This window comes from Otolemur garnettii, unplaced genomic scaffold (genome assembly GCF_000181295.1).
Source record: "Otolemur garnettii isolate 467f Iridium unplaced genomic scaffold, OtoGar3 scaffold00179, whole genome shotgun sequence".
Classification (NCBI taxonomy): domain Eukaryota; kingdom Metazoa; phylum Chordata; class Mammalia; order Primates; family Galagidae; genus Otolemur; species Otolemur garnettii.
The window spans coordinates 618072-645447 of record NW_003852574.1 but is presented as its reverse complement, the minus strand read 5'-3'; the positions used below and the strand labels follow the sequence as shown (position 1 = coordinate 645447).

At 56.0% G+C, this 27376-nt stretch overlaps 1 protein-coding gene across 2 annotated transcripts; it reads left to right on the top strand.

Moving 5' to 3' along the window:
* Positions 1-640: 640 nt before the first annotated feature.
* Positions 641-27296, top strand: PLXNB1 (plexin B1). 2 transcript variants are annotated; one of them, XM_012811925.2, is made up of 38 exons: positions 641-806; positions 5277-5329; positions 5945-7057; positions 7805-7987; positions 8265-8393; positions 8515-8615; positions 8901-9033; positions 9313-9469; positions 9743-9851; positions 9927-10035; positions 10406-11083; positions 11281-11403; positions 11596-11718; positions 12065-12158; positions 12255-12427; positions 12551-12702; positions 14667-14772; positions 14995-15131; positions 15433-15609; positions 15766-15937; positions 16115-16357; positions 17024-17200; positions 17284-17432; positions 17946-18046; positions 18133-18350; positions 18467-18645; positions 18778-18844; positions 19071-19217; positions 19932-20100; positions 20667-20770; positions 20847-20931; positions 21150-21322; positions 21519-21679; positions 21773-21920; positions 23751-23815; positions 23945-24020; positions 25335-25409; positions 26566-27296. In XM_012811925.2, exons 3-38 carry the CDS (start codon positions 5951-5953, stop codon positions 26668-26670), a joined length of 6405 nt encoding a protein of 2134 aa, XP_012667379.1. In that variant the 5' UTR covers positions 641-806; positions 5277-5329; positions 5945-5950; the 3' UTR covers positions 26671-27296. The 2 variants fall into 2 exon arrangements, with proteins under 2 accessions (XP_012667379.1, XP_023375280.1); XM_023519512.1 differs by lacking the exon at positions 641-806 and adding an exon at positions 1105-1404.
* Positions 27297-27376: the final 80 nt, after the last annotated feature.

Here is a 27376-nt window from a genome sequence, read left to right as displayed (position 1 = left end):
TCTTTCGGGTGATGTGTATTTTGCCTCCTAGGAAGCTTTGGCCTTGAGCCAAAGTTCTCTAACAGTCCTAATAGGATGGTCTGGGGGCTGGCATCAGTTTTTTTGGCATACTTAAGTGTGAAGGACCCTGCACAGGGCACAAATGGGCCTCAGGAGAGGACCCATCTGCAAAGTTTCCTTTGCAGACCGCCAATGTGTTTGCCCGTGAGGGAGTCCAGACTTGCCAAGGCTTCTCAGCTTGGGATGGGTCCAGGTACAGGCCTGGGACGAAAGGAAGGAAATGAGCCCGTGCTTGTGCACCTCTGCAGCTGAGGTACGCTGCTGTAACACCCCAACTAGGTGGTATCAACTCCACCAGGCGGTGAGCAAATAGGCTTGGGGGGTGGTGGTGTCAGGTTACATGGCTTAGTGGGTAGCGCGGGCCGAGTTCTCAGTCGGTGCTCACCACTAACAGCCAGAGGTGGGGGCCGGAAGGAGGGGCTGGCTGCCGGGGACTCCTGGGAGAAGCAGCAGTGGGCCGGCCCGGCGCGAAGGGGAGTTCAGGTAAAGAAAAGTTGGAGAAGGACGTTCACGGGAGCCGGCTACGGGAAGGGGAGGAGGAAGCGCTGGGCGAGGCGGGTGCGGGTGGGAGGTGGTGGCTAGCTAACAGGCCGGCAGGTGAGCTACGCAATGTGACCAGGCACCCGCGCGGCGGGAAGTGACCGGAATGCTGTACTACCCGCACCTAGGGGTGCGGGGCGCGGCTCTCTGCGCCAGCCCCACCGATCCCGGGAAAGCTCCCAGTTCGGGTTCCAACACTTGCGCAGGTGAGGCCAGGCAGGGCAGAGCGGTCCACGCTCGGGAACTTTGGTCTTCACCCTCCCCCGCGATCCACGTTGCCATGGCTACTGCCGCTAAGCGGCCTGTCCCTCCCCCTACGGAGAAAGGGTTGAGCCCCCGCCCTAGGCAAACGCAGAGTCCGCGGGGCTGGAATGCGGGGTCCCCGGCGGCTCAGGGCCGCGCGCCCGGCTCTCCCGGCTGCTTCCGGCCTGGCCCGGCCGCGGGCGGGGGGAGGGCGGCCCGGCGGGCAGGGGGGGAAGGAGCGGAGCCGGGCCCGGCCGACGCGGCTTTGTCTCCTTTGTTCCCGACCGTGGCAGCGCCGCGGCGGGAGGGGAGGGCAGCGGGCGCAGTTTTCCGCCCCTCGGTCTCCGGGTAACAGCTGAGGCTCCGCCAGACCCACCTCTGCGGGGGGAGGCCGCAGGGCGCAGATCCCAAGCCTGGAGCGGCCGGCGCCCGCTTCGGCGCGCACATCTCGCAGGGCCCGGCCGGGTGGTGAGTGCAGGGCTTGGGGCGGGGACAGCGAGGACCCAGGTTCCCAAAGTGAGACAGCCTGAGGCCTTGATCCCGCCGGCAGGGGCAGCCTGGGTGAGTGGTGGGCGGCTTCAGTCTTCAGAGTTGGGAATACACTTCTCCTCACGAAGGGAAACTTCGGCGGCTCCGCCTGTAACGCGATTGGGAGACTGAGGAGGTGGAGCTGTTCCTCCGCGCCCCCTCCTCGCCACTGCCGCTGGGGACCGGCCGGCCCCTTCCCCGCCCTCCCAGGGCCTGTGGTGGGGTCCTTGCCCCGCGGGTAAAGCTGTTACTCTCAGTAGTAACAGCTTTTCCTTGCTGTGCCCGGCGGGACTGACAAAGGCAGACCTCGAGACTCCCGTTGCCTAGAAGGGGATCATACACTGACACATTCATGGGTGATTGATGAGCGCCTTGGGTCATCACAGGTGCCTGGTAAATGGTGGATCTCCCCACCCCACCTTAACATACAGAAAACAGGCCCGGCAGGGTGCACTATTGCATTGTCAATGAGTAACTCACCTCTTTGGTGGACGCTGGGAGTTAGCAGGATGTGGGGAAAGGAAGGCCAGTTTCCCACTAACTACCAGACAAGGTAAATGTGAGTTGTTGTATGGCCTCTTTGCAGGTATGAAAGGGGGAAGTTAGTGAACCCCTTTGGTTGGTGAGGACAGCTCAAGCCGAGTCTGGGAAGTGCTTGCTCTGCAGACAGATGTTAGTCAGTCTTGAAGAGATTCAGAGAAGGTGGGCCCAGAAGAGACCTCCTAACCAGAGTTAGGCTTTGGCTGTGAGCCTGGACTGGGTCTGAGATTTGGAGAGTGGGCAAGAGATCCTCATGCAAGTTGGGGATGGAGGCCTGGCTCTAAATCAGCCTTTCAGTGGGTTCTGGCCTGTCATTAATAAAAGCAAGGCCAGGCTCGGCGCCTGTGGCTCAAGCAGCGAAGGCGCCAGCCACATACACCTAAGGTGGCGGGTTCGAATCCCCAGCCCGGGCCGCCAAACAACAATGACGGCTGCAACCAAAAAATGGCCAGGCGTTGTGGCGGGCGCCTGTGGTCCCAGCTACTTGGGAGGCTGAGGCAGGAGACTCGTTTGAGCCCAGGAGTTGGAGGTTGCTGTGAGCGTGATGCCATGGCACTCTACCCAGGGAGATAGCTTGAGGCTCTGTCTCAAAAAAAAAATAAAAAATAAAAGCAAGGCCAAATGCCTTGCCCTTCAAGAGGCCAAGTAGCTTGGAGAAGGATGTGAGCCCCATTATCTCCTTTGGTGGCTGGGTTTCCTCAGCTGTGAAATGGGGGTTAATCTACTATGCAGGGAACACTTACTTTGTGCCAGCATCTGTGTAAGTTATTGGGGCCTCTGCATCAAAAGCCATACTCTTTGGCTTCAAGGTGCTTCAAGTCCAGAGTAGGATTGCAGAATAGGGAGAAAGGTGATCTCGGTTGGTGCCACTAGTGCCAGGAACACACTATATCCCTTTCACTGGTCAGAGCAGTCCTGCCTCCTGTTCTACAATGGGAAATCTGAGGCTCAGAGAGACCAAGGCAGAGCTGCTATACACTCCCAGGTGGTGGCTAGATACACGTCCATTCTGTCCACCACATGAGTGGCCTCAGGAGTCTGTGAAGAAAGGGCAGGCTCCATGGTGAGATGGTGGTAGGTGTAGGAGTTAATAGAATAGAGAGGGAGTGGGCATTCCAGGCAGTAGGAAGAGCCAGTGGCAGCTGGAGGAGTGAAACAGCCTATATTTCATGCTGGCAGCAACGAAGGGCATGTGTGGGGAGCACTGGCATGAATCATGTGGGAGAGGTGTGAACTGGAGGACCCTGGGGTGCCCCAGAGTCTCTGTAGGGAAAGAAGTACTCTAATTCTGCTCAGTGAAGATCCTGTGAGGTTTGATAAAGGCTAGGTAGGGGCTTGGGGCTGCTCTGTGGCTTGTGGCAGAGGTTAAGTGAAATATGTTTGCCCAAAACAGGGAAGAACAGGTCACTGCCCTTCTTACTTTCCTCCTCCCCTATCCATGGCATGTGGAGAAGGAGAAGGAGAATAGAGGCCAGGCCCTGTTTTAGGGGAGGACAGTGATTGAAGAAGCTGGAGGTGTAGATTACCCTTTGACCTCCTATGTGGCCTGACCAGGGGCTGTTCTGATCCTGCCCATCTCTTCGTGGATGGAGGCCCCTCAGTCCAGTTCTGATTTCACATTTGAGTAGTGATTTTGTTGTTGCCCCTTGAGAGCTGGAGATCCTTGGCAAGCAGTAGGCTTTAAGCAAATATTTGTAAGCAAATGAAGTAGTAATTGTTGGTCTAACTGTGGGACCCTCTGCCCAAGGCACATCCCTGACATGGGGTGGCAGGAGTAGTGCACAGTGGCCAAGTGCAGGAGGTAGCCTCTGCCTATCCTTAGGTGGGCCTTGTCTTTCCAGAGGAAGAAACTTTCTTTCCTTGTCCCTTGGAAACTAGGTGGGGGGCTCCTGGGCACCCTGGCTTTGCCACAGTCCGAGATTCTGGCCGGGTTCAAGACTTTCCCTGCTGCCCCTCTACCCCCGCCCCCTTGGGTGGCAAACAGAGGCGGCCTTGTTCCTGCTCCCATAGAGCTGCCCTGTTCTCTGCACACTAAAAATGGAAACCCCCAAGCTATTTTGGGAGCAGTGCCCAGCCAGGCTATGGCCACGGCCCCCCTGCTCCCACAGAGCTGTGGCCACAGCATCCCTGTTCCCACTAGACTGTTGGACCCTCCTTTGAGCCTTGTGTCCAGTCCTGCTCACTTCAGGGCAGCCACAGGAGTACCCTGCTCAGGCTCCTGCTGGGATGAGCCAACCTGGGCTGAGAAAAGCGAGAAGCAAGCGCTTGGGATGTTCTGCACAGACAGCCTGGCAGCTGGGTGGTGGGAGGGGCAATGTGGCCTGAGCACAGGCAAGTAGGGGAGCTCCCGTAGCTCCCAGTCTGGGATGAGTGGTTTGTCCCAATACTACACCAACTTTGGTGCTCCTGGCTAGAGACCACTGAGGGCTGGGGTAGGTAGTGTTGCTGTGGTTTCTTAGTTCTGAGACTCAGGAGTATCATCTGGGACCTAAGAAGGGGTCTGTGAGGGTAGCAGGCATCCAAAATCTGTGGATGGATGTGGGGATGGGAGGCACAGCCAGGCATGGTGGCTTCCTTTAGGAAATCCCCACACACACACCCACACACACCTAATCTCATATCCTAGGTGCTGGCACTTACTCAGGCCAGCGGGAGAGGAAATAGCAAGAGATGGCCTGGCTTCCACAGCTGTGCAGGACTTGGGGCTCAAACTAGGAAGTGTGTGTGTATGGTGTATATGTCCCTGGTGGGTGGAGGTAACATGCCTGTGCAGGATGTGTTTCTGTGTGTGCGGAGTTGTCTCCATTTGAATGTGTCTTTATGTGGTATCTGAACATGGGTGGTGTGGCTGTGTTTCTATGTTTGTGTGTTGCTGTGTGTACAGCTTGTATCTGTACGCATCTGTGTGTGTGCCAGTGCCCATGTGTTTGTGTGTGTGCAGGGTGGGTGATATGTGTGCGAGTGCATATCTGCCGATGTGGTGTGGCCATTTGAGCTAGAACAGACCCTGGCCTGTGCGGAAGGGGATACACTCGGGTGGGCACCTTGACAGGGTGGAGTTTGGGCAGAGGGACATGCTGGGGGACCTGACTGGGCCTTGTCGGCTGTGGGGCTCCTTCCTAACTGACCTTTCCCAGGCCCCTTGGGTGCCTGGCTCTGCTGCCCTCCCCCTCCTCGTGTGGGCTCTGAGGAGGCGTGCTCTGTGGAATGTGTTTGGTGGCTGAGGGCCAGGCTGGGCCCAGCTTCACCAGCAGGCTGGGTGATGGGGAGGGGGCACTTTTGTGCTGCCTCTCAGTGGGGAGCTCAAGGCTCCCACATGCCTGCAGACCAGCCTCCAGCTTGATACTTTGCTTTCCTCTGGCTAGGTGACTCCCACACAGGTCATGCTGTTGTCTCCTGATCTAGCCAGCCCTGCCAGGTGAGCCTGACCTCACACCTAGGGATCTAGGAGTACATGACCCCCCCACCTGTGCTGGGGGCTCTCTGAGGTGGCCCCACACCTCCCAGCTGGACCCTCCCTCTTCTCTCAGACCTATCGGCTCTGTGGTTATTACCCTTCTAGATTCCTGGCCTGAAAGGCTCTATACCCCATTCTTGTCTTGCTCTAACATTCTGGTGGCCCATGAGACCTCACTACCCTCTTCCGTCTGCTCCGGAAGATGACCTCCCTGCAGAGAGCCTTCTCTCTCCTGGGTGTCTGGGCTTTTCCTTCCGGTCGCCTGCTCTCTAGTGGCTTCTAGGCCCTGCTCTCTATGGATGGTCTCATGGGCTGATCCTTGTGGTAGTACAGGGCAGTGCAGGGGTGTGGATGGAGTAGGGTGCAGATCCCCGAAGAAAATGGGCACTGTTGAAGTTCCCAGGGGAAGTGTCTCCTCTTTTTGATCCCTGGCTGGTGTGTGGTCCTGGGGCCCTTTTCTACTCACCCGTTGGGTTAGGAGGGGCTTCTTGGTAACATTATAGCCCTGTTCCTCACCAGTAGCTCCAGGGTACTTTAGTGGCCCTGTAAGCCCCACTCAACTTCTCTCCCTGCTAGGTGACCATGGCTGCTCTTGGCCCAGTTCTTCTCCAGGCTGTCTGGGCTGGGTGGGTCCTCACCCTCCAGCTCCCTCCACCAGCTGCTTTTACTCCCAATGGTACACACCTGCAGCACCTGGTGAGGGACCCCACCTCAGGTACCCTTTACCTGGGGGCCACCAACTTCCTGTTCCAGCTGAGCCCTGGGCTGCAGCTGGAGGCCACAGTGTCTACTGGCCCTGTGCTAGACAGCAGGGACTGCCTTCCGCCTGTGATGCCTGATGAGTGCCCCCAGGCCCAGCCTACCAACAACCCGAATCAGCTGCTCCTGGTGAGCCCGGGGGCCTTGGTGGTGTGCGGGAGTGTCCACCAGGGGGTCTGTGAGCAGCGGCGCCTGGGGCAGCTGGGACAGCTACTGCTGCGGCCAGAGCGGCCTGGGGATACCCAGTATGTGGCTGCCAATGACCCTGCGGTCAGCACTGTAGGGCTGGTAGCCCAGGGCTTGGCAGGGGAGCCCCTCCTGTTTGTGGGACGAGGATACACCAGCAGGGGTGTGGGGGGTGGCATCCCACCCATCACAACCCGGGCCTTGCGGCCACTGGACCCCCAAGCTGCCTTTTCCTATGAGGAGACAGCCAAGCTGGCAGTGGGCCGCCTTTCCGAGTACAGCCACCACTTCGTGAGTGCCTTTGCCCGTGGGGCCAGTGCCTACTTTCTGTTCCTGCGACGGGATCTGCAGGCTCAGTCCAGAGCTTTCCGTGCCTATGTGTCTCGAGTGTGCCTCCGGGACCAGCACTATTATTCCTATGTGGAGTTGCCTCTGGCCTGCCAGGGTGGCCGCTACGGGCTGATCCAGGCTGCTGCTGTGGCTACAACTGGGGAGGGGGCCCATGGGGAGGTGCTCTTTGCAGCCTTCTCCTCAGCTGCTCCCCCCACTGTGGGCCGGCCTCCGTCAGCAGCTGCTGGGGCAGCTGGAGCCTCTGCCCTCTGTGCCTTCCCCCTGGACGAGGTGGACCGGCTTGCTAATCACACACGCGATGCCTGCTATACCCGGGAAGGCCGTGCAGAGGATGGGACTGAGGTGGCTTACATTGAATATGATGTCAATTCTGACTGTGCACAGCTGCCAGGGGTGAGTTCCAGCACTGCCCCAGCCTTTCCCCTTTTCTGAGGCTACAGGCCAGGCATTGTAGCCAATCAGCTGCTAAGGGAATCTGAAGGGAAGCTGGCTGACAGATACTAAGTTTTTCCTTTTTGCCTGGAGTGATGGAAAGAACCTTACCATAGGTATGGCATTTGAGTAGCAGAGAGCAGTACCAGGATAGGATTGGACCCAGGTACTTAAGGGGTGGCACTAGTGTAGGACCGAGAGGGCAGAGTATCAAGTAGGGACAGGGACCCAGAATGTAGGGATGAGGCCTGTTTTAGGTTCTTGAGCAAGAGAGGAGGGTAAGGTTGGGGCTTGATTAGCTATAACCTCAGGATGGATTAAAAAGGGAAGAGGAGGCACACAGGGGACTGAGTCACTGAGAGGTGAGAGAAGGTCCCATGAGTGGACTTGGAAATGAAGATGTTCCCTGCGTGGTGGTCCAAGAGGAGGCTGACTACACAGCAGCATGCAGGCTGCTCCCTGCATGGTGGTCCAGGAGAAGGAGGGGCCATAAGTAGAGGTAGACATCAGAAGAGGGGCAAGGAACCATTGGAAACCATCTGAGGCAGCTGGAGGTCAGACCAGTGCAGTAGGATTAAGGATGTGGCTATGGGAGGATTATCAGGGAGGGCAGGCAGAGAGACTAGGGGTGGGGTGAGGTGTCCAGGGAGGATAGGGCAGGGGAGGTTACCCACAGGAGGACTCACTGATGTGTCTTGCTGCTTATAGGATACCTTGGATGCTTATCCCTGTGGCTCAGACCACACACCCAGCCCCATGGCCAGCCGGGTCCCACTGGAAGCCACGCCAATTTTAGAGTGGCCAGGGGTTCAGCTAACAGCTGTGGCAGTCACAATGGAGGATGGACATACCATCGCTTTCCTGGGTGACAGTCAAGGGCAGCTTCATAGTGTAAGCCCACAGAAAGTACTAGGCCTAGAGGGCATAGGATGCTGGGAATCCAGCCTGGTTGGAGCTATCCCTGCAACCCCTGGGGCTGGGAGAGATGACTTGCGCTCCTCTTCCCAGGACTGGGTAGTCTTTACCTGTGACTTCCTTCTAACCTCTGGGCTGATTGGTAGTGAGAGGAAATTCTCTCTGTAAATTTCTTCAATGGTGGTGAGTAGGAGAGGGCCTTGGGCCTGTGGCTATGGCCTTGGGTCCCAGACCCAGTGGTCTCTGATTCTAGGTCTACTTGGGCCAAGGGAGTGATGGCCACCCATACTCCACACAGAGCATCCAGCAGGGTTCTGCAGTGAGCAGAGACCTCACCTTTGATGGAAGCTTTGAGCACCTATATGTCATGACCCAGAGCACAGTGAGTGCCAGGCACGAGCCAGTGCATGGGTGTTTGGAGGAACCACTGGGCCGGGCTATATGTGGTTGATTGAGCCACTGGTGTTTGCATTTCTGACCTCAGATCCTCTTTGCTGTCACAGCTTCTAAGGGTTCCTGTGGCCTCCTGTTCTCAGCACCTGGACTGTGCATCTTGCCTTGCCCACAAGGACCCATACTGTGGGTGGTGTGTGCTTCTTGGCAGGTTGGTGCTCCACTGACCCTGACCCCTCCCAGCCCTATTCTCATGCCCTCAGGATCTCTGATTCTGGGCCCTTGATTCTCAGCCCCTGATCCCTAGATCCTATAATCCCTCACCCCCATCTTCTTCCCTGAGTATCAATGGCCTGCCAGGGCGGACAAGAGGAGTCTGATGCCATGACCCACTCTAGGGTCCTGCCCAGGTCTTCAGGATTGTCAGAGTTCCTGCTCTAATAACTCTCAGTGGCCTCATGAAGGACATGGGCAGACACTGGTTATTCTTGTTCAGGTGTAGTCGCCACTCTGAGTGCTCAAGGGGCCAGGGCCCAGAACAGTGGCTGTGGAGCTTCCAGGCTGGGCTGGGCTGTCTGCGAGTGGCAGCCCTGAGTCCTGCCAACATCAGCCGAGAGGAGAGGAAGGAGGTAAAGGCTCAGATAGGTGGGACCCTGGTGGGGAGGGCTCTGGGGATCAAGGTCTGGGTAGAGATTACGGTGTCAGCTACACCAAACAGCACATGACCTTGCGCAAGTCACTTCTTTTGGGACTTCAGTTTTTCCCTCTGTTACTAACTCAAGACTGAAGGTGTTCGTGAAAGCAGGGGCTGGTGGCTGCTGGTGCCTGCCCACGTTGCTGCCCCACAAATATGAGTCCTAGTCTGCTGCCCAATAGCCTTGACAGTGTGTTTTGGGTTTTCTTTGTAGATTTTCCTATTGGTGCCAGATCTGCCACCCCTGTGGCCAGGGGAGTCATATTCCTGCCATTTTGGGGAGTATCAGAGTCCTGCTCTGCTGACCAGTTCTGGTGTGATGTGCCCCTCCCCAGACCCTAGTGAGGCCCTATTGCTACAGAGAGGAGCCGGTGAGTGAGAGAAGAGGCGAGCCCTGGAGTTTGGGAGCCCCACCCTGCTCCCAGAGATGTGGTCAGGGTAATGTGTGAATCCACGCAAGGAGTCCTGAATTAATACCTTTCTCTGAGGCCTCTCACTGGTCCCCAACTGCCCAAAGTCTCTATTCTGTGCCCTGTGGACTGTGTTCCTGACCCTGGGTTCTCTTCCCCATTTGGCATGTCAGGATGTGGGCTATGAGCACGCCTCCCCACTGCTCAGCTCCAGCCCTCTCTCCGCCTTTACAGACCATGTCTCTGTGACTGTGGAGCTCAGGTTTGGTACCGTTGTGATCGCCCAAGCTTCCCTCTCTTTCTATGACTGTGTGGCAGTCACTGAGCTCCACCCATCTGCACCGTGAGTTCCTTGCTTTGTACCCTAGCCCTGAGCCCTGCCTTGGTGAGCCCTGCCCCACGGCTGTGCTCTGTGCAGGTGCCAGGCCTGTGTGACCAGCCGCTGGGGGTGTAACTGGTGTGTCTGGCAACACCTATGCACACACAAGGCCTTGTGTGATGCTGGACCGATGGTGGTGAGCCAGCAGGTGAGCGCACCTCTAGGCTGGGGCACCAAGGGGGTTTGGGGTTCCCACTGTGAGGGTTTTTCTGATGGCTGGGGGTCTGTATGTGATAGACTCACTGGAGAATGGCCACTGATACGTCCTGCCTGTTTTAGGAGAGGATGTTTGTAGCTGAGTGAGAGGCAGGGCAGGTGTGGCCTTTGTGCCCTTCCTCAGCACAGACACCCCTGGAGCCTGCCCCCTCCCTTTTCTCCTTTTGAGAATTAATGGGCTGTTTTTGTTTCTTTTTTCCTTGGTCTCCTTTCCTCTTAACATACCCTTTGCCTGCCTGCCTCCTGCTCCCGCACCTGCCTGCTGAGTGGCCCTTCCTGTCTTTCCCTGCCTCCTACTTCAGAGCCCGCTTCTTTCCCTAGCCCCTCCTACAAGAGATGCACCCACCTCCTTCCCACCCACAGCCCCCAAAGTCCTGGTCACCCCTGCTCCTGATACCCTTCCTGTAGCACCTGGGGCTTCCTCTATAGCCATAGCCTCAGATGTCCCACCTGGGGCCAGGCCTTCCCCACTCAGCCCCTGGGGACCATGGTCAGGTCCCGGCTCCATGCCTTCCCCCATCTCCACAGAGTCACCTCTCCAAGAGAAGCCCTCCCTTCCTAGCTCCCCCAATAGACCTGGAACCATTGTCCCTGCTCCTGCTGACTTTGGACCCACAGCCACACCTGAGGACCTCTTAGTGGCCCCTCCATCACCTTCAGATGCAGCAGTGCCCCCTGCAGACCCTGGCCCTGAGGCCCTTCCCACTGTGGTGCCCCTGGACTGGCCCCCTGGCACTGCTCCTGCCACCCCTTTCCCAGGGGCTGTGGGCTCCACGAAGCCCACCCTGGACTGGCTCATGAGAGAAGGCGGCGAGCTGCCCGAGGCGGACGAGTGGATGGGTGGTGATGCGCCCACCTTCTCCACTTCCACCCTCCTCTCAGGTGATGGAGACTCAGCAGAGCACGAGGGCCCTCCTGCCCCCCTCATCCTCCTATCCAGCCTCGACTACCAGTATGACACCCCCGGGCTCTGGGAGCTGGTGAGGCCCAGTCCAGGAAGGAGGCCTCAGGAGGGGATGGGGGGAAGACATAGCCCCTTGCTTGCCTTGCCCTTCTGCATGGGGTGGGGGGAAACAGGCTGCAGCCCCGCATTGGCCTTGCCCCTAGAATCAGTCAAGGCAAAGGACTGAGGTGGGCAGGGTGGCTCCATAGACTCCCTTGCTCTTGGTGCCTGCAGGAAGAGGTGAACTGGGGGGCAAGCTCCTGCCCCTGTGTGGAGAGTGTTCAGGGTTCTGTGCTAATGCCAGTCCACGTGGAGCAGGAAGTCCGGCTGATAGGCAGGAACTTGCACCTTTTCCAGGTGGGTGAGTCTGGCCTGCCACTGTTCTTGCAGCCTCCTTGGCTATTGGCAAATTATACATAAGCTCTGGGACCAGGAAGAGGGCATGGCCCCAGGGCTCAATCCCAACCCAGAGGCTGAGCTGGGGGATTTGTGGGACTCACCAGGGCCAGCTCTTGAAGCTGCCCTAACAGCTGTGTCCTCTGTTCCTAGGACGGTCCAGGAGACAATGAGTGTGTGATGGAGCTGGAGGGCCGAGAGGTGGTAGTTGAGGCCCGGGTTGAGTGTGGGCCACCTCCAGATAGCCAGTGCCACGTCACGTGCCAGCAGCATCAGGTGCAGACCATGAGTGCCTGGTGGGCAGGGCGTCCTGGCCACAAGCTGGCTTAGCTGGCTGCACTACACTTGCCCAAGCGAGTTCCCCATCTCTAACCTCTGACTGCCCCATGGGGTCCCTGTGTCTCAGCTCTGACATCGAATTTGAGAGCTCATGGGGTCCCTACACACCAGTTCTGCCTCTAACCTCCAACCTTGTGACCCCATAGAGTCCTTGCACCCCAACTCTGATCTCTGACTTTGTGTTCCCATAACTAGTCATTTTGGTCCTTTCTCTGACTACCTCCTCCCCAGAGCTGATATACCCTCTTCCCCCGGGGCTCTGACTCCTCTGTCGTTTCTTCAGCTCAGCTATGGGGCTCTGCAGCCGGAGCTCCGTGTAGGGCTGTTTCTGCGTCGGGCTGGTCGTCTGCGTGTGGACAGTGCTGAGGGGCTGCATGGTGAGCTCTCTGGGGGTGCTGGGGCTGGCTGCTGGTGGCAGGGTTACCTCTTTCACATTTGTCTCTGCCACTCACATTTGTCTCTGCCACTTCCAGTGGTACTGTATGATTGTTCCGTGGGACATGGGGACTGCAGCCGCTGCCAAACTGCCATGCCCCAGTATGGCTGTGTGTGGTGTGAGGAAGAGAGTCCACGTTGCGTGGCCCAGGAGGCCTGTGGCGAGGCTGAGGCTGTGGCCACTCAGTGCCCTGCGCCCCTCATCCACTTGGTGTGTTGAAAGACTATCTCTCTTCACTGTTGCCCTGGCAGGGAGAGTACAGGTGGCCAAGGGTGGGAGGCTGGAGCTGCCTCTTGAGGTGGGTAGAGATAAGCAGTCTTTGTCCTGGAACAGGTGGAGCCACTGACTGGACCTGTAGACGGAGGCACTCGTATCACCGTCAGGGGCTCCAACCTGGGCCAACATGTGCGGGATGTGCTGGACACTGTCAGGGTGGCTGGAGTGCCCTGTGCTGTGGATGCCCAGGAATACGAGGTCTCCAGCAGGTGAGCTGGACCTAACAGGAGCAGGGCACACTTTTTAGGGCTCCATGGTTGGCTTTCTTGCTCCGGGTTCTCCACCCATTACTCTTCTGCCCTCCCCCTCTTCCTCCATCCTTTATTCTGATCACAATGCCTCATTGCTGGGGTCACCATTAGGCCCTAGAGCACCCACCTACCTTGGCTTCCTGCTTGGACCTGCAGATTCATTGCCTGAGATGAGATGTTGGAGGTTGATTCCTGCATCTTTCTGGGGCAAGGTCACTGCCCAGAGCTGATTGGTGGCTCTGCTTAGGTGTTCTTACCTGGGTTCTGAGTGACTATTGATGTAATCATGGCAGCACGGTCCTCACATCCCAGACAACTGTATTTAGGGACTTCTGTTCTCACCAACTAACACTTTGTCTCCAGAAACTACCCTAGGCCACTGAGCTCCTCAGAAGGGTAAACACGTGCTGAGAGCCAGGCTCCTCTGTCCCAGCCTTTGGGGATCCCTACTGCCTTCTTGGAGCTTATGGCTCACTGAGATTCTGGATCATGGTAACCTGGCCAGCAGTTGTAGGGTGGCAAAGGTACCTGAATGGGACATTCTCAAGAAGGTATCCACAAGCAGCAGGGCCCAAACCTGGCGAAATGTCAGGATAACCTGAGCAGAGAACAGATCCTTAACTCCACCTCAGAGATCTGGATTCAGGGGGCTTATGGTGGGACCCCACAATCTGTATCTGAAACAGAGAATCACTTTGCTAGAGCATGGAATTAAGACTATAGTAATTTATGAGGTGATTTAGAAAGGGATTAAAATATATTCTGGACCAAGCTCCCCGGGTAGTCACACATCACTTGTTCTGTTTTCCTGGAGTGTTTGCAGTGACTGTGATGATATCATGGGGTCAAGCCACTGTAGGCTTAATATTCTGGAAACTAATTTGCCTAAGTTTCTGTTTTCTGGCTAAGAAACCAGTATTTTCTTAGATTATTCACTTTCTCTTTAATTCTATCCCCAGATCAGGGACTTTTTTTTGGAGACAAAGTTTTACTATGTTGCCCTCAGTAGAGTGCTGTAGTGTCACAGCTCACAGCAACCTCAGAGTCTTGGACTTAAGCTATTCTCTTGCCTTAGCCTCCCAGCAGCTGGGACTACAGTCGCTGCCACAACACCCGGTTATTTATTTATTTTTTAGAGACAGAATCTCATTATGTCACCCTCAGTAGAGTGCTGTGGCATCACAGCTCACAGCAACCTACAACTCCTGGGCTTAGGCGATTCTCCTGCCTCAGCCTCCTGAGTAGCTGGGACTACAGGTGCCTGCCATACCACTCAGCTATTTTTTGTTGCAGTTTGGCTGGGGCCGGGTTCAAACCTGCCACCCTCTATATGTGGGGCTGGCACCCTACCCACTGAGCCACAGTTGCTGCCCAACACCTGGTTATTTTATGTTGCATTTGTCATTGTTTTAGCTGGCTCAGGCTGGATTCGAACTCGCCAGCCTTGGTGTATGTGGCTGGCACTGTAACCACTGTACTATGGGCACTGACCCAACTTTCAGGGACTTTTTTTTTAAATGAAGAAATCGAGTTTCTCCCACTTTGAGAGCAGGTGCTGTACATGTGGCCATGGTGGAAGACTGAGGTGGCTGGCTGGGCCCACTCACTGGCTCAGCAATACTCCCCCACAGCTAGCCTTATAGGGCTCCTTTGTAAATTTATGCCACAACTCAGATAAATTCCTCCTTGTTGGGGGCCTCTGGGGTTGAACTTGAATTACTGAAACCACAAATATTCTCGGATGCCAAGGCCGCCTTCTATGCCATGAGGAATTCCCTCCAAAGTGAGAGAGTCTTTATCCATTTTGTGGAGGGTGGGAAGGGGAAGATCACCTGTCAGAGGGGTGGGGAGAGGGGCTGCCAGGTCTATTTGAGGAGGCCCTTGTGCAGCCTGGCACCATTTAGCCTGCTTTGTGCCCACAGCCTCGTGTGCATTACTGGGGCCAGTGGAGAGGAGATGGTGGGTGCTGTGGCAGTGGAGGTACCAGGAAGAGGACGTGGCATCTCAGAGCATGAATTTGCCTATCAGGTACCTGACTGTTGAGCTATCCCCAGCTGCCAGTGGGCTACTCTCTCTGGTGGCTCTGCTCAGCCCATCTGGACATAGCCATGTCTAAGTCGGATAACATTCTGCATGCTAGAATGTTATCTTCACAAGCTCCCCACCCTAGTTCTTCGTATCTATCTCAGTCTCTCTGTTTCTGGGATGCTTTTGCCCTCATGCTTGTCTGTCCTTGTTCCCCTTTCATAGGATCCAAAGGTGCATTCTATCTTTCCGGCCCGTGGCCCCAGAGCTGGGGGAACCCGCCTCACCCTGCATGGCTCCAAGCTCCTGACCGGGCGGCTGGAGGACATTCGAGTAGTGGTTGGAGACCAGCCTTGTCATTTGTGAGGGCCACTTCCTCTTCCTGAAAAAAATCAGTGTACTCCGGGGAGAAGACTGAGGGGGTGGGGTGCTGGGGAAAGCAGAGGGCTGGGGAGGTACCCTGTCTGCTCCATCAGAAAGTGGCCTCTCCTCCCTCCCTAAGCCAGGCTGTTGTGGGAGTGCCCCTCTAGGGCCACCTGGTGGAGGAGATTGCAGTTAGTACCAAAGGGAAGTGAGCTGAGGCCTGAGTGGGCCCAGGTTTTCTTTGCCTATGCCCTTCTGGCCCAACCTGGCTGGCTGTCCACTCCCACCTCCCGTTCCCAGGCTGCTGGAGCAGCAGTCGGAGCAGTTGCAGTGTGAGACGAGTCCACACCCTGTGCCTGCCATGTTCCCTGTGACTGTGTGGTTTGGAGCTACTGAGAGGAGGCTTCAGCATGGCCAGTTCAAGTACACATCAGACCCCAATGTCACCTCTGCTGTCCCTACCAAGAGCTTCCTCAGGTGCTGAGCCAAGGGGTTGGCTGCATGGCACGTGGTGGGCAGATCTTTGCAGCTGCACTATGTTGAGGGGGTGGTTTGTAGGGCTTTATGTAGGGGCTGTGAATTCCATGCTGCTGGTAGGAATAAGGGGTCCTGTGGTTTGGGGCTGTGTTTCAGTGGAGGACGTGAGATATGGGTCCGTGGCCAGAATCTGGATGTGGTGCAGATGCCAAGAATCCGAGTGACCATGGCTCCAGGCGTGCAACAGTCCAGCCAGGGGCTTGGACGGAGACGCTGGGTGGTCCCAGAGATAGCGTGTTCCCCTGGAACCCCCTGCAGCAGTTATCACGTAGGACAACCGTGGCCATTCCCTGCTTATACTGAGCTAGCCATCACTCTCCTCACCTCCCACCATACCCTGTGGACAGCCGTGATGGCTGGTACCAAAGGCGGCCCTTCCCATCTTTGCGTAACCCCCTTCCCACATGGCCTCTCAGTTAACCCTCCTTTGTCTTTCATCACCCAGTTTGAGGAGCCATGCCATGTGAACTCTTCCCAGCTCATCCTGTGCCGTACACCTGCCCTCCCAGGCCTGCCTGATGACCCCTGGGTCCAGGTGGAATTTATCCTTGACAACCTCATCTTCAATTTTGCAACACTCAACCCCACACCGTTCTCCTATGAGCCTGACCCCACTCTTCAGCCCCTCAACCCTGAGGACCCCACCATGCCATTCCGGCACAAGCCTGGGAGTGTGTTCTCTGTGGAGGTACTGCTGCTACTTGGACATGGCTGTGTCCAAGACTTGGTTCTTTGTTGGACAGCACTGCTTTGTGTGGTGGAGAAGTCAGGACAACAGAGCAAGGCCCAGTGTGTGGGCATGGCTCCTATTCTCACTGTGGCGAGGGCAGAGGGGTTTGTGGGGAGTGCCTAGCCTAGCACCTGATAGAAGTTTAACTGCTTAGCTGGTGGCCTGGGTCTTGACACATTCCATGGTAGGTTCCTGAATGACCATGTGTAAAGGGGTGGTATGGTGTGCAGTAGGACCTGGGGCTGATCCCCAGTTGGCAGGTGGGCTCATGTGTTCTGGACAAATGCAGCAGGCAGTAGTAGGTGGGTGTTCAGGCCATAGGTCAATCCTCCATTACCCATCTGGTAAGCCATCAGACAGAGTAGGGGCTCTGGCTTTGCTAGGTGACTGGGTAGGATTTGGGGTCAGCTTTATGTTCTTCATATTTTTGGCTCTGGAAAAAAGGGTCGTGGGGAGCAGCTGGGAAACCATGTGACTCTTGGTCCCACGTGCAGGGAAAGCTATGCTGAGGTACTATTAGTCCTGCTCCTTACAGGGGGTGTTTTAGGGCCATCCTTCCCACATTTGGGGGATAGGACCTGAAAGAAGAGTTCTAAGTGACTGATCAGTTACCCTCTCTTCCAGGGAGAGAACCTGGACCTTGCAATGTCTAAGGAGGAGGTGGTGGCAATGATAGGGGACGGTCCCTGTGTGGTGAAGACGCTGACCCGGCACCACCTGTACTGTGAGCCCCCTGTGGAGCAGCCCCTGCCACGGCACTTTGCCACCCGAGAGGCACCTGACGCTTTGCCTGAATTCACAGTCAGTGGGCAGGCCCTGGGCTGGGCTGGGCTGGGGCGCTGGGCATGTGCAGAACCACTGCTCATAGGTGGCTCCACACATAGGTGCAGATGGGGAACCTATACTTCTCCCTGGGTCATGTGCAGTACGATGGCGAGAGCCCTGTGGCTTTTCCTGTGGCAGCCCAGGTGGGCTTAGGGGTGGGCACCTCGCTTCTAGCTCTGGGTGTCATCATCATTGTCCTCATGTACAGGTGGGTACAGCTAGATGTGGCTGGGTTGGGGCAGATTGTGGGATCTAGCTGGACTGGGAAGGGATAGACTGAACCAGGGGTCAACAAGCACTTTCTGTGAACGGCCAGAGAGTAACTATTTTAGGCTTTGCAGGCCAGGCGGTCTCTGTTGCAACTAACTCAACTCTGCCATTGTGTTATAAAAACAGCCATGGACAGTATGTAAACATGAGCATGACTATGTTCTAACAAATCTCTGTAAAAACAGGTTGCAGGGCAGATTTTGGCCTTCTTGTAGTTTACTGGTCCCTGGTCTGAGCTGTGCCGACAGGGATGGGTGGGTGTGATTTACTTGGAAATAGGCAGGCCAAATTGCTCTGGGCTAGGCCTTGGCTTGGCTGAGCATGGACTGATTAAACTGTGCAGACAAGGCAAGGTTGTGCTTGGGGCTGGGTCAGGCAGGCCTGGCCTAGAGGGACCCAACAAGGGCTTTGGCCTCATCCAGTTTCCCCTCCTGACTTTGGAGCTGAGCAGGAGGAAGAGCAAACAAGCCCTGAGGGACTATAAGAAAGTCCAGATCCAGCTGGAGAATCTGGAGAGCAGCGTGCGGGACCGCTGCAAGAAAGAGTTCACAGGTGAGGCCCCAAGAATACCCTTCAGGGTTCACCCATCTCCTGTCACAGGGGGTGGGTGCCCAAACCTGGCCTCTTCTGCTCAACAGACCTCATGACCGAGATGACTGATCTCACCAGTGACCTTCTGGGCAGTGGCATCCCCTTCCTTGATTACAAGGTGTATGCTGAGAGGGTCTTCTTCCCTGGGCATCGGGAGTCACCCTTGCATCGGGACCTGGGTGTGCCTGAGAGCAGACGGCCCACTGTAGAGCAAGGGTTGGGTCAGCTGTCCAACCTGCTCAACAGCAAGCTCTTCCTCACCAAGGTGCCCACCCCCACCTGGATCCTCCTCACTCTGTCTTACCCCTGACTGTGCTCTCCTGGCTGTGGTTTCTGAGTCTGCCCCTCCCTCCCGACCATATCCCCTCTCCATGGCTCCAGTTCATCCACACCCTGGAGAGTCAGCGCACCTTCTCAGCTCGGGACCGTGCCTATGTGGCGTCTCTACTCACTGTGGCGCTGCACGGGAAGCTCGAGTACTTCACCGACATCCTTCGCACCCTGCTTAGTGACCTGGTGGCCCAATATGTGGCCAAGAACCCTAAGCTGATGCTGCGCAGGTCTGTGGCTACTGGGGCTGGGTGGGCCGCAGACAGCTAGAGCTGGCACAGGGGCTCAGGTCTGGGGGTCTGTGGACTAGAGAACCCAGCAGCGCCCTGCTGCTGACTCTGCTTCCCCTTTCCTGTGTTCAGGACGGAGACTGTGGTGGAGAAGCTGCTCACCAACTGGATGTCCATCTGCCTCTACACCTTTGTGAGGGTGAGGGAGGCAGAGGGGCATGGGGCTCGAGTCCAGACAGGGGCAAGCCCTCTAAACCGCCACACCTCTGGTCTCCATGGTTTGCATGCTCGTGCTAGGGCTAAGACTCCCTTTCAGCTTGTCCTTAGTTACCATAAGCCTGTGTCCTGTCCCCTTCCTCAGCATTTGTCATGTCCCACACACCTCTACACCAACCTAGGGGCCCTAACTTCCTATACTCCCCCAGGACTCAGTAGGGGAGCCTCTGTACATGCTCTTCCGAGGGATTAAGCATCAAGTGGACAAGGGGCCGGTGGACAGTGTGACTGGCAAAGCCAAATATACCTTGAATGACAACCGCTTGCTCAGAGAGGATGTGGAGTACCGTCCCCTGGTGAGGGTGTGCGTGTGTGTGGTCTGTGCCAACCCTTCACCCTTACACATCCTCCCACCCTGGTGTCAGCATGTGGACATAGACCCACCTGACTTCTGGCTAGGCACTGGAGAGAGGTCTTCAGACTAGCTTAGCAGGAAAGAGGTTTGGACCAGAATTATAGGATAGGGCCCAGATGTGTCCCCAGGCTTGGGATGGAACCAGGGTAGGCACAACCAGGGTCTGAGAGGAGCTAGCCCTGATCTGGGCCATAGTCTGACCCTGTCTGCCTAACCATCTCAGTAGGGATGTACTATCGCCCACAAAGCCAGCACCACCATGGCAAACAGGGCAAATGCTTCTCTGGGTTGATTCCTGGCAGTTTTGCATGAGGGTTCCTTTGGAAAATCCTACTCAGGCTATGCTAAACCTTCTCCCATCAGGATGGGTGGGGAACATTTACTTTCCTCAGGCACCTCAACCTGACCAGCTCAGCCAGGAACTGGTTTTCTGCCATTTTCCTCATAGACGTTTACAAGTGCACCATGCTAGTTGCTAGGGTCAAGAGGGAGGAAGCTGCTGTCCCCAGGGGAGGCAGGCAAGTGAAGAGATAAGAATTAGGGATTTGGTGCTTGGGGATCAGAGGTAGTGGCTGCCTCTTGGCTTGTCCTTGCCCTTGGTCTTGGTCATCCTGAATGTACACAAACCCTGATGGTTCCTACATGTCCTATCTAGACTTTAAATGCGCTCTTGGCTATGGGCCCTGGGGCAGGAGAGGCCCAGGGCGTGCCTGTGAAGGTCCTGGACTGTGACACCATCTCCCAAGCCAAGGAGAAGATGCTGGACCAGCTTTATAAAGGAGTGCCTCTCACCCAGCGGCCAGACCCTCGCACCCTGGATGTTGGTAAGGGCATGGATAGCATTTGGGGACCTGAGCCATTGTTGGGCCTAGGATGTTCTGGGACCAGTCCTCATGGACAGCTTAACACCTTATCACCCAGGGTAGGTAGGATGTTGAGGATCACTCTCTGGTAAGGGGCCTTGCTCCTGGTTTTTGTTTTTGTTTTTTTTTTTGAGACGGAGCCTCAAGCTATCCCCCTGGGTAGATTGCCATGGCATCACAGCTCATAGCAACCTCCAACTCCTGGGCTCAAGCGAGTCTCCTGCCTCAGCCTCCCAAGTAGCTGGGACCACAGGCGCCCGCCACAACGCCCGGCCATTTTTTGGTTGCAGCCATCATTGTTGTTTGGCGGGCCCGGGCTGGGGATTCGAACCCGCCGCCTTAGGTGTATGTGGCTGGCGCCTTAGCCGCTTGAGCCACAGGCGCCGAGCCTTGCTCCTGGTTTTTGGAGAGGTTGAGTAGTGCTGCCCCTGAGGGAGGGGCCTAGGTCCCTGTGGAGGAAGATATGGGCTCCCCTGTGGGAAGTGTATCTGAGAAGCCTTGGACCAAGTCCTACCTTGCCCTTGCAGAATGGCGGTCTGGGGTGGCTGGGCACCTCATTCTGTCTGACGAAGATGTCACTTCTGAGGTCCAGGGTCTGTGGAGGCGTCTGAACACCCTGCAGCATTACAAGGTGGGAGGGGTGGAGGTTGGAGGAGGGGTGTGGTGGTGGTGGGGCTGGTGGAGGGATCACTAGCTGTGGTCAGCAGGTCCCAGATGGAGCAACTGTGGCCCTTGTCCCCTGCCTCACCAAGCACATTCTCCGGGAAAACCAGGATTATGTCCCTGGAGAGCGTAAGTACCGCTTCCCACCATAGTCTTCTGCCCTTGCTTTGCCTAGTCCTGGGTTTGGGGAAGGTCCTCTGGAGCTCAGAGCAGGCTTGTACCTATTTCCTTTCTGCCCAGAGATGTCCTCAACCAGGTGCCCCCAACTTGTGGGAAAGTTGGGAGGATGCAGGGTACCTGGGGAGGTGGCACCTGGTGAGGGGTGACAGTATGGGCTCTTGGCACAGGGACCCCAATGCTGGAGGATGTAGATGAGGGAGGCATCCGGCCCTGGCACCTGGTGAAGCCAAGCGAGGAACCAGAGCCACCCAGGCCTCGGAGGGGCAGTCTTCGAGGTGGGGAGCGTGAGCGAGCCAAGGCCATCCCTGAGATCTACCTGACACGCCTGCTGTCTATGAAGGTGGGACACCCAAGGCTGGGCAGGGCCAGGGGCAGGGATGGGACAGGCAGTGGGGTCTGGCTGTAGGTGGAATGGCCACTCATGGGATTTGGAGTGGTGTGGGGCTCACAGACCTCATATCAGAAGGTGTCTGAGGCTGGGCTGTCGCTAAGGTCCTTTTGCCAAGTGCCTCTTGCTGCTCTCCCCCTTCTCATAGGGTACCCTGCAGAAATTTGTGGACGACCTGTTCCAGGTGATTCTCAGCACCAGCCGCCCTGTGCCTCTTGCTGTTAAATACTTCTTTGACCTGCTGGACGAGCAGGCCCAGCAGCATGGCATCTCCGACCAGGACACCATCCACATCTGGAAGACCAATAGGTGAGGCAGGCTGCTGGGCCTCAGATGTGTTGGGGGGGGGGGCTCTCTCCTGCTTCCCCAACCCACTCCTTGGCTATGTCTGCCCCTCTGCAGCTTGCCACTGAGGTTCTGGATCAATATAATCAAAAACCCGCAGTTTGTGTTCGATGTGCAGACATCTGATAACATGGATGCGGTGCTCCTCGTCATTGCGCAGACTTTCATGGATGCCTGCACCTTGGCCGACCACAAGCTGGGCCGGGTGAGTGGGTCTGGGGTGACCCTGGGGGGCTGAGTGGGGATAGGACGGTGTGGGTTGGGGCTGGAGGTGGATAGTGCCAGGCTTTCTTGAGAATTTCAAGGAAGAGGGTTAGGGGAGACCTCTGACATCCTCAGGCCAGGATTTTTCCACAGGGGCTCCCTAGAAGGTGGCAATGTCTTAGTCTTAAGGGATGAGCAAGAGTAGGGAGCACTGTGTGCCAGTTCACAGGATTAAGACTTGGGCAGCAAGGCCAAGGCCACTGATCAGGGCTCACCCTGAGGGCAGCAGGAAGCCCCAGGAGGCCTGAGAGTGGGGGAGTTTTGTGGTCAGACCTGAGAGTTCCATGGAGCATCCTGGCAATGTGCTGTGGGCAGACTGGTGTGTGGGAGTCCAGAGAGGAAGCTGTGCCACCCTCTGACAAGCAGTGGCCAGGTTCAAGTTGGGCGAGAGGGTGTTGGGCAGGCAGAAGCGGTAGGTTAAGTGGGAGGGATAAAGAAGGAGAGGGTCACATGACCCGAGGGTCCTCGGGTCTCTGGCTGTGGTAAGCATAGGCTTGGAGAAGGTGAGCCTAATATGTGGGGGCCACCATGTGGTATCTAGGTGGAGATGTGGACTGTTCAATCCCAGAGCAACTCCAGGCTGCCTGGTGGATTTGGTTTCCTAGGGAGGTGGAGGTATCTGCCTCCAATACAGTGGAGCAGAGTGTAGGGGGTGCCAGGGTTATAGGGATATGTGGCATAGGGGAGCTGGGAGGCATGAAGAAGTGGTCTGAGCCATCTGGTAGCACAGAGATTGAGTCACAGTAGTCAAAGCTAAGAGTCCCATGACATGGGCATCCCCTGTATACCAGCAGAGCCCTTATGTGGATCTACACGTCCACAAGTGGGATCTGCTTAGCCCAGACCCTTGGAGCACAGTTGTGTTGTGATGTCTTCAGAGAGGCATATCTAGGACTCTCTGAAGAAATAAAATGTGAAGTTCCACCCCTTAGCACTGCCTTTTGGGCGCCATTTTTGTTGTTCATGCTCTCAACATTCTGCCTGCAAAGAGCTGAAAATCACAGGGCCACACCAGGACCCATGAGGCCCCCTCCAGGGCTGGCTGCTATGTTGAGACTAAGTTTTTTGTTGGACCTTCCCAGTATCTCCCCTTTCTACCAGAACAGCAAATGGCTCCTGGGTAGCTTAGGAATAATCCAAACCAGGAATGCCACAGTGCCCCCATGGGGTGCTGAGGAGAAAGCATGCATCCTGACCCTGTTCACTTCAAGATCTTCCCTACCTTTTCACCAGCTCTAGAATGAGGCAGAGGTCCTCGGAATAGAAGTATGGTGCCCAGAGTCCACGGTTGCTGGGAATTATGCCTGGGTGTATTAACTGACTTGAGAGACCTACTTCAAATCCTAGCTCAGCCACTCAGGAGTGAGGTGGTCTGTGGAAATTTACATAATTTTCTATGTCACAGTTAGCTGATTTTTAAAATGATTACATAGGGAATGAATATGCTTCCTGCCCAGCATGTGTGCCTGATAGAGCCAGGTGGAGGCACGCGGAGCTGAGCATTGACTTCAGAATTATCCAGGGAGGAACTTGATTGACATCAGACATGGGATGGGATGTTGATGGAGGGCAGGGAGCAGAGGATGCTCCTACAGAAGGAAGTGGGCTAGGGTGACCAACCAGCCTGGCTTGCCAGGACTGAGGGGCTTCCTGAGATGTTAGACCTCTAGTTTTAAAACTGAAACAGTGCTGGGAAACTCCGAACGGTCAATCACCCTATAACAGGGGCTCTCACCCTTCCTTCTTTCACTGCCTTCTTGCTGGCTTCCAGGACTCCCCCATCAACAAACTTCTATATGCTCGGGATATTCCCCGTTACAAAAGGATGGTGGAAAGGTACAGAGGGGCCTGGAGAGGGGTGGAGATCGGGGGGTATGTGCAGCTGAGGCCAGGGGTGGGCCCATTGTGGGCTGGGAGGAGTGGGTTTGTTTGCCTAGCAGCTGCCATGCTCTGGCTCTCTGGCAGGTACTATGCAGACATCAGAGAGACCGTCCCGGCCAGTGACCAAGAAATGAACTCTGTCCTGGCTGAGCTGTCTCGGGTAAGGCTCCGTTTGCTTCTTGGGTTGGGCACAAGTCTCCTGCCATAATAGTTCTGCCCCCATCACACTTGTTTCCTTGCAGCCATGTGGGCTGGTTGGGGCAAGATGCATACCATCATAAGTGCAGAGTGTTCCAACTGCTGTTGTAAAAGGCCAGGGCTCCCAACATCTCATTATAGAGCAGGCAGGGGACTTATCCTGGTGGCTGCCACTTAACCTGCCTCAGACCTTCTTGGGGCCTGTGGATGATAGATCCTAGCATTTGGCTGCAGGCCTACTTGGCTCTGCCTGCGCACGTCTTCCCACTGCTCTTCCTCAGCACTGTAGACATGGCCCGCCTACTCCTAAAACAGCACCAAAATGTAACTCCAGGGGAATTTATAAACAATGTTTCTGAAACGATGATGATGGTGGTGGTGATACTCATACTGCAATACTAATTGCAGCTACTATTTTGGAGTGTTGCTGTCAAGCCCTTGTGTGTCAATCTCTTTATGGGGTTCTTTGATTATCTCATTAGAATCCCCATAAGAGGCTCCGTGTCCGTAGCACAGTGGTTACAGTGCTAGCCAAATACACCGAGGGTGGTGGGTTCAAACCCAGCCCAGGCCAGATAAACAACTGCAACAAAAAAATAGCCAGGTGTTGTGTGGACACCTGGAGTCCTAGCTACTTGGGAGGCTGAGGCAAGAGAATCGCTCAAGCCCAAGAGTTTGAGGTTGCTGTGAGCTGTGACACTACGGCACTCTACTGAGGGTAACATAGTGAGACTCTTATCTCAAAAAAAAGAATCCCCATAAGAGCGCCACAGGTTAGGTGACATGACTCCATCGTCCAGATGAGGAAGTTGAGGCTCGAAGATGTCCCTATGGAGAGGCTTGAGAGTTGACCTCAGGAAGTACTTAAGTTAGACCAGAGCAGGATCATGCTGGGCTCATAGCCTACATGCAACATTTGTCATACTTGCCTCTATAATCATCTGAATGGCAGAGGATCCAGCCCAGAGTCTTGAGGAGAGCGTTAGACAGGCTGGTCCCCAGTGGAAATCCCAGCCCTTGCTGAAACTGCAGATCTGGGCTCTCTTCTTACCAAGGAAGCACTCTGCCCTACCCTGCCATAGCTGGGTATGCCTAGCCTGGAGTCCCTGGTCTGGGGGAAGGGGGGAGGGTCTCTGCTTCCCACTGCAGGGCTAGTTTGTCCTTTCTTCTACCTCTCAGGTTCCTCCTCCTTCTCTCCCTTCCCTGGGGTCCTGGGCCACCTCCATGGCTAGCTGTATCTCTCATCTTTCCACCTCTCATTTGGCCTCCCCTCTAGAACTATTCTGGAGACCTTGGAGCACGAGTGGCCTTGCATGAACTCTACAAGTATATCAACAAGTACTACGACCAGGTGGGAAGGCTGACCTTAGGATTCCCCTGGGAGCTGAGAGGATGGATGTGAGAGGGGGTCTGGCCCCATGACTCAGGGTGGCAGGCTCTAGGTCTCCCCTGGGCACAGTGTTGGGGTTTCCAGAAGTGTTCTTTAAGTGTGCCTCTTGGTATTGTCTGTGCTGTTCCTGTCCCCACACTCCCTATCCCAGCTCCTTGGCCCATGCATGGTGCTGGTGATTGAGGGCTAGGAGAATGGCCAGGGCCTGGAGATGGTATACAGATATGCTGGGAGGGACACAGCTGCACCCTCTTCCCTGCCCATGCCCCCACTCAGGCCCTGCCAGGGTCCAATGTCGGCAGTGTGTTGCACATGGCCACCTCTGCAGATGCAGGCCTAGCTGGGTTGCATAAGCCACGAGAGAGGAGGGTGTGGGCAGAGCACCAGGGTGGGTAAGGGTACAGCGGAACTACAATAGTTAGGGGGCTTTCTGGAGAACCCTGGGCTGGGCCTGAAGATCTGAGCACCCACTAGTCAGCCTATCGAGTGCCTGGTGAGATTGTCCACTCAGACATTTGTGTGGCACCAGCAACATGGCCAGTGCTATTAGAGATAAGGAACCTGGCTCATGGCCCACAGCCTTCCTTGGCATGGTCTGGGCTACAGGGTGGGGGAGTGTGTGTGACACAGTCACAGACAGACCCTCCTGGAGACTTGGTGGCCATGGCTGTGCTCCTAGTGCTGCTGCACTCTGTTTCCCCTGTACCTCTCATGGCAGCACCTGCTTGTGCTTATGATTGCTCATGTTTGATTAATGTCTATCTCCCTCTCCACATCTGTCGGTCATTACTGGGTCCTTGTTCCTTGTCGGGTACCTGCCCTATATATCTCAGGAAATGCCATTGTGCTAGGCGGGTAAGCATAGCTTCTGAGGGCTCAGTACAGAGTGAAGTGCTTCATTCCCGCCTTCCTAAGCCTTGAACTCCCACGGTGCCTTTGCTGTTAGTGTCCTTCCCACTGCCAAGGCCCTGAGGTCACAGGAAATAACTGAGGCAATTTACTGGGTTATTGGGACTCCTGCCTGAGTCGTGCAGCATCTTAGGAGGTCTGTTGAAGTCTACAGTAAACGTGGAGGCCACAGAAGTCTCCCCTGATGGCACTGGTCTCTATATTCCAGATCATCACTGCCCTGGAGGAGGATGGCACGGCCCAGAAGATGCAGCTGGGCTATCGGCTCCAGCAGATTGCAGCTGCTGTGGAAAACAAGGTCACGGATCTATAGGGACCTGGGAGCCCTGGCCTGCTGTTGCCTCAGCCCTGCCTGGGCAGCCTTGGAACCTCGAGAGAGAGAAACTACCTTCTTAGATGCCTGTAGTTGTTGACAAGCAGAGTTAGTGGAAGGTGACTCCTAGTCTCCTGGTGGCTCTAGCCTCAGCCCTGCTGGACCCACATCATATGCCTGGGGCCCTGACACTCATGGGGTAGTACCCAGCCTGCTCCCTGAGCCAAGCAACCCTATGGACCACTTCCTGTGTGCCACCGGTCTGCAGGGAGTTAGAGACTAAAGCCTTCCAGAGAGTGGCCGGAAAGGCCTCCAGGCCCATGGGGAGACTGTACTGTTCATCATTACTGGCCTGTGTCCCACTGGGATTCAGAGAAGGAGGAAGAGAGCCCCATACTTCCTGTCCTCTGTCATCCCTGACCTCAGTTTAGCTGCCTCTGGCCTTGTTGCTGCTGCCACATCCTAGGTCCAAGAGATGAAGGCCTCTCCTAGGCCACTGCATATAGCCCCCTTGGCAGGGCTGGCTGCTTTAGGGCTAGCCCTGAGGGGAGGACATCTGCTGCTGGGGGCCGTGGGAGAGCGGTGGCACCACTGACCCAGCTCTTCATTAAACAGTAACACACTGCCTGGAGTCTGATGTGTGGGCCCACCCCAGCTCTTCCCTGAGTATGAGGGTGGCAGCTGTGTCTGGAGGGCACCAGGGGAG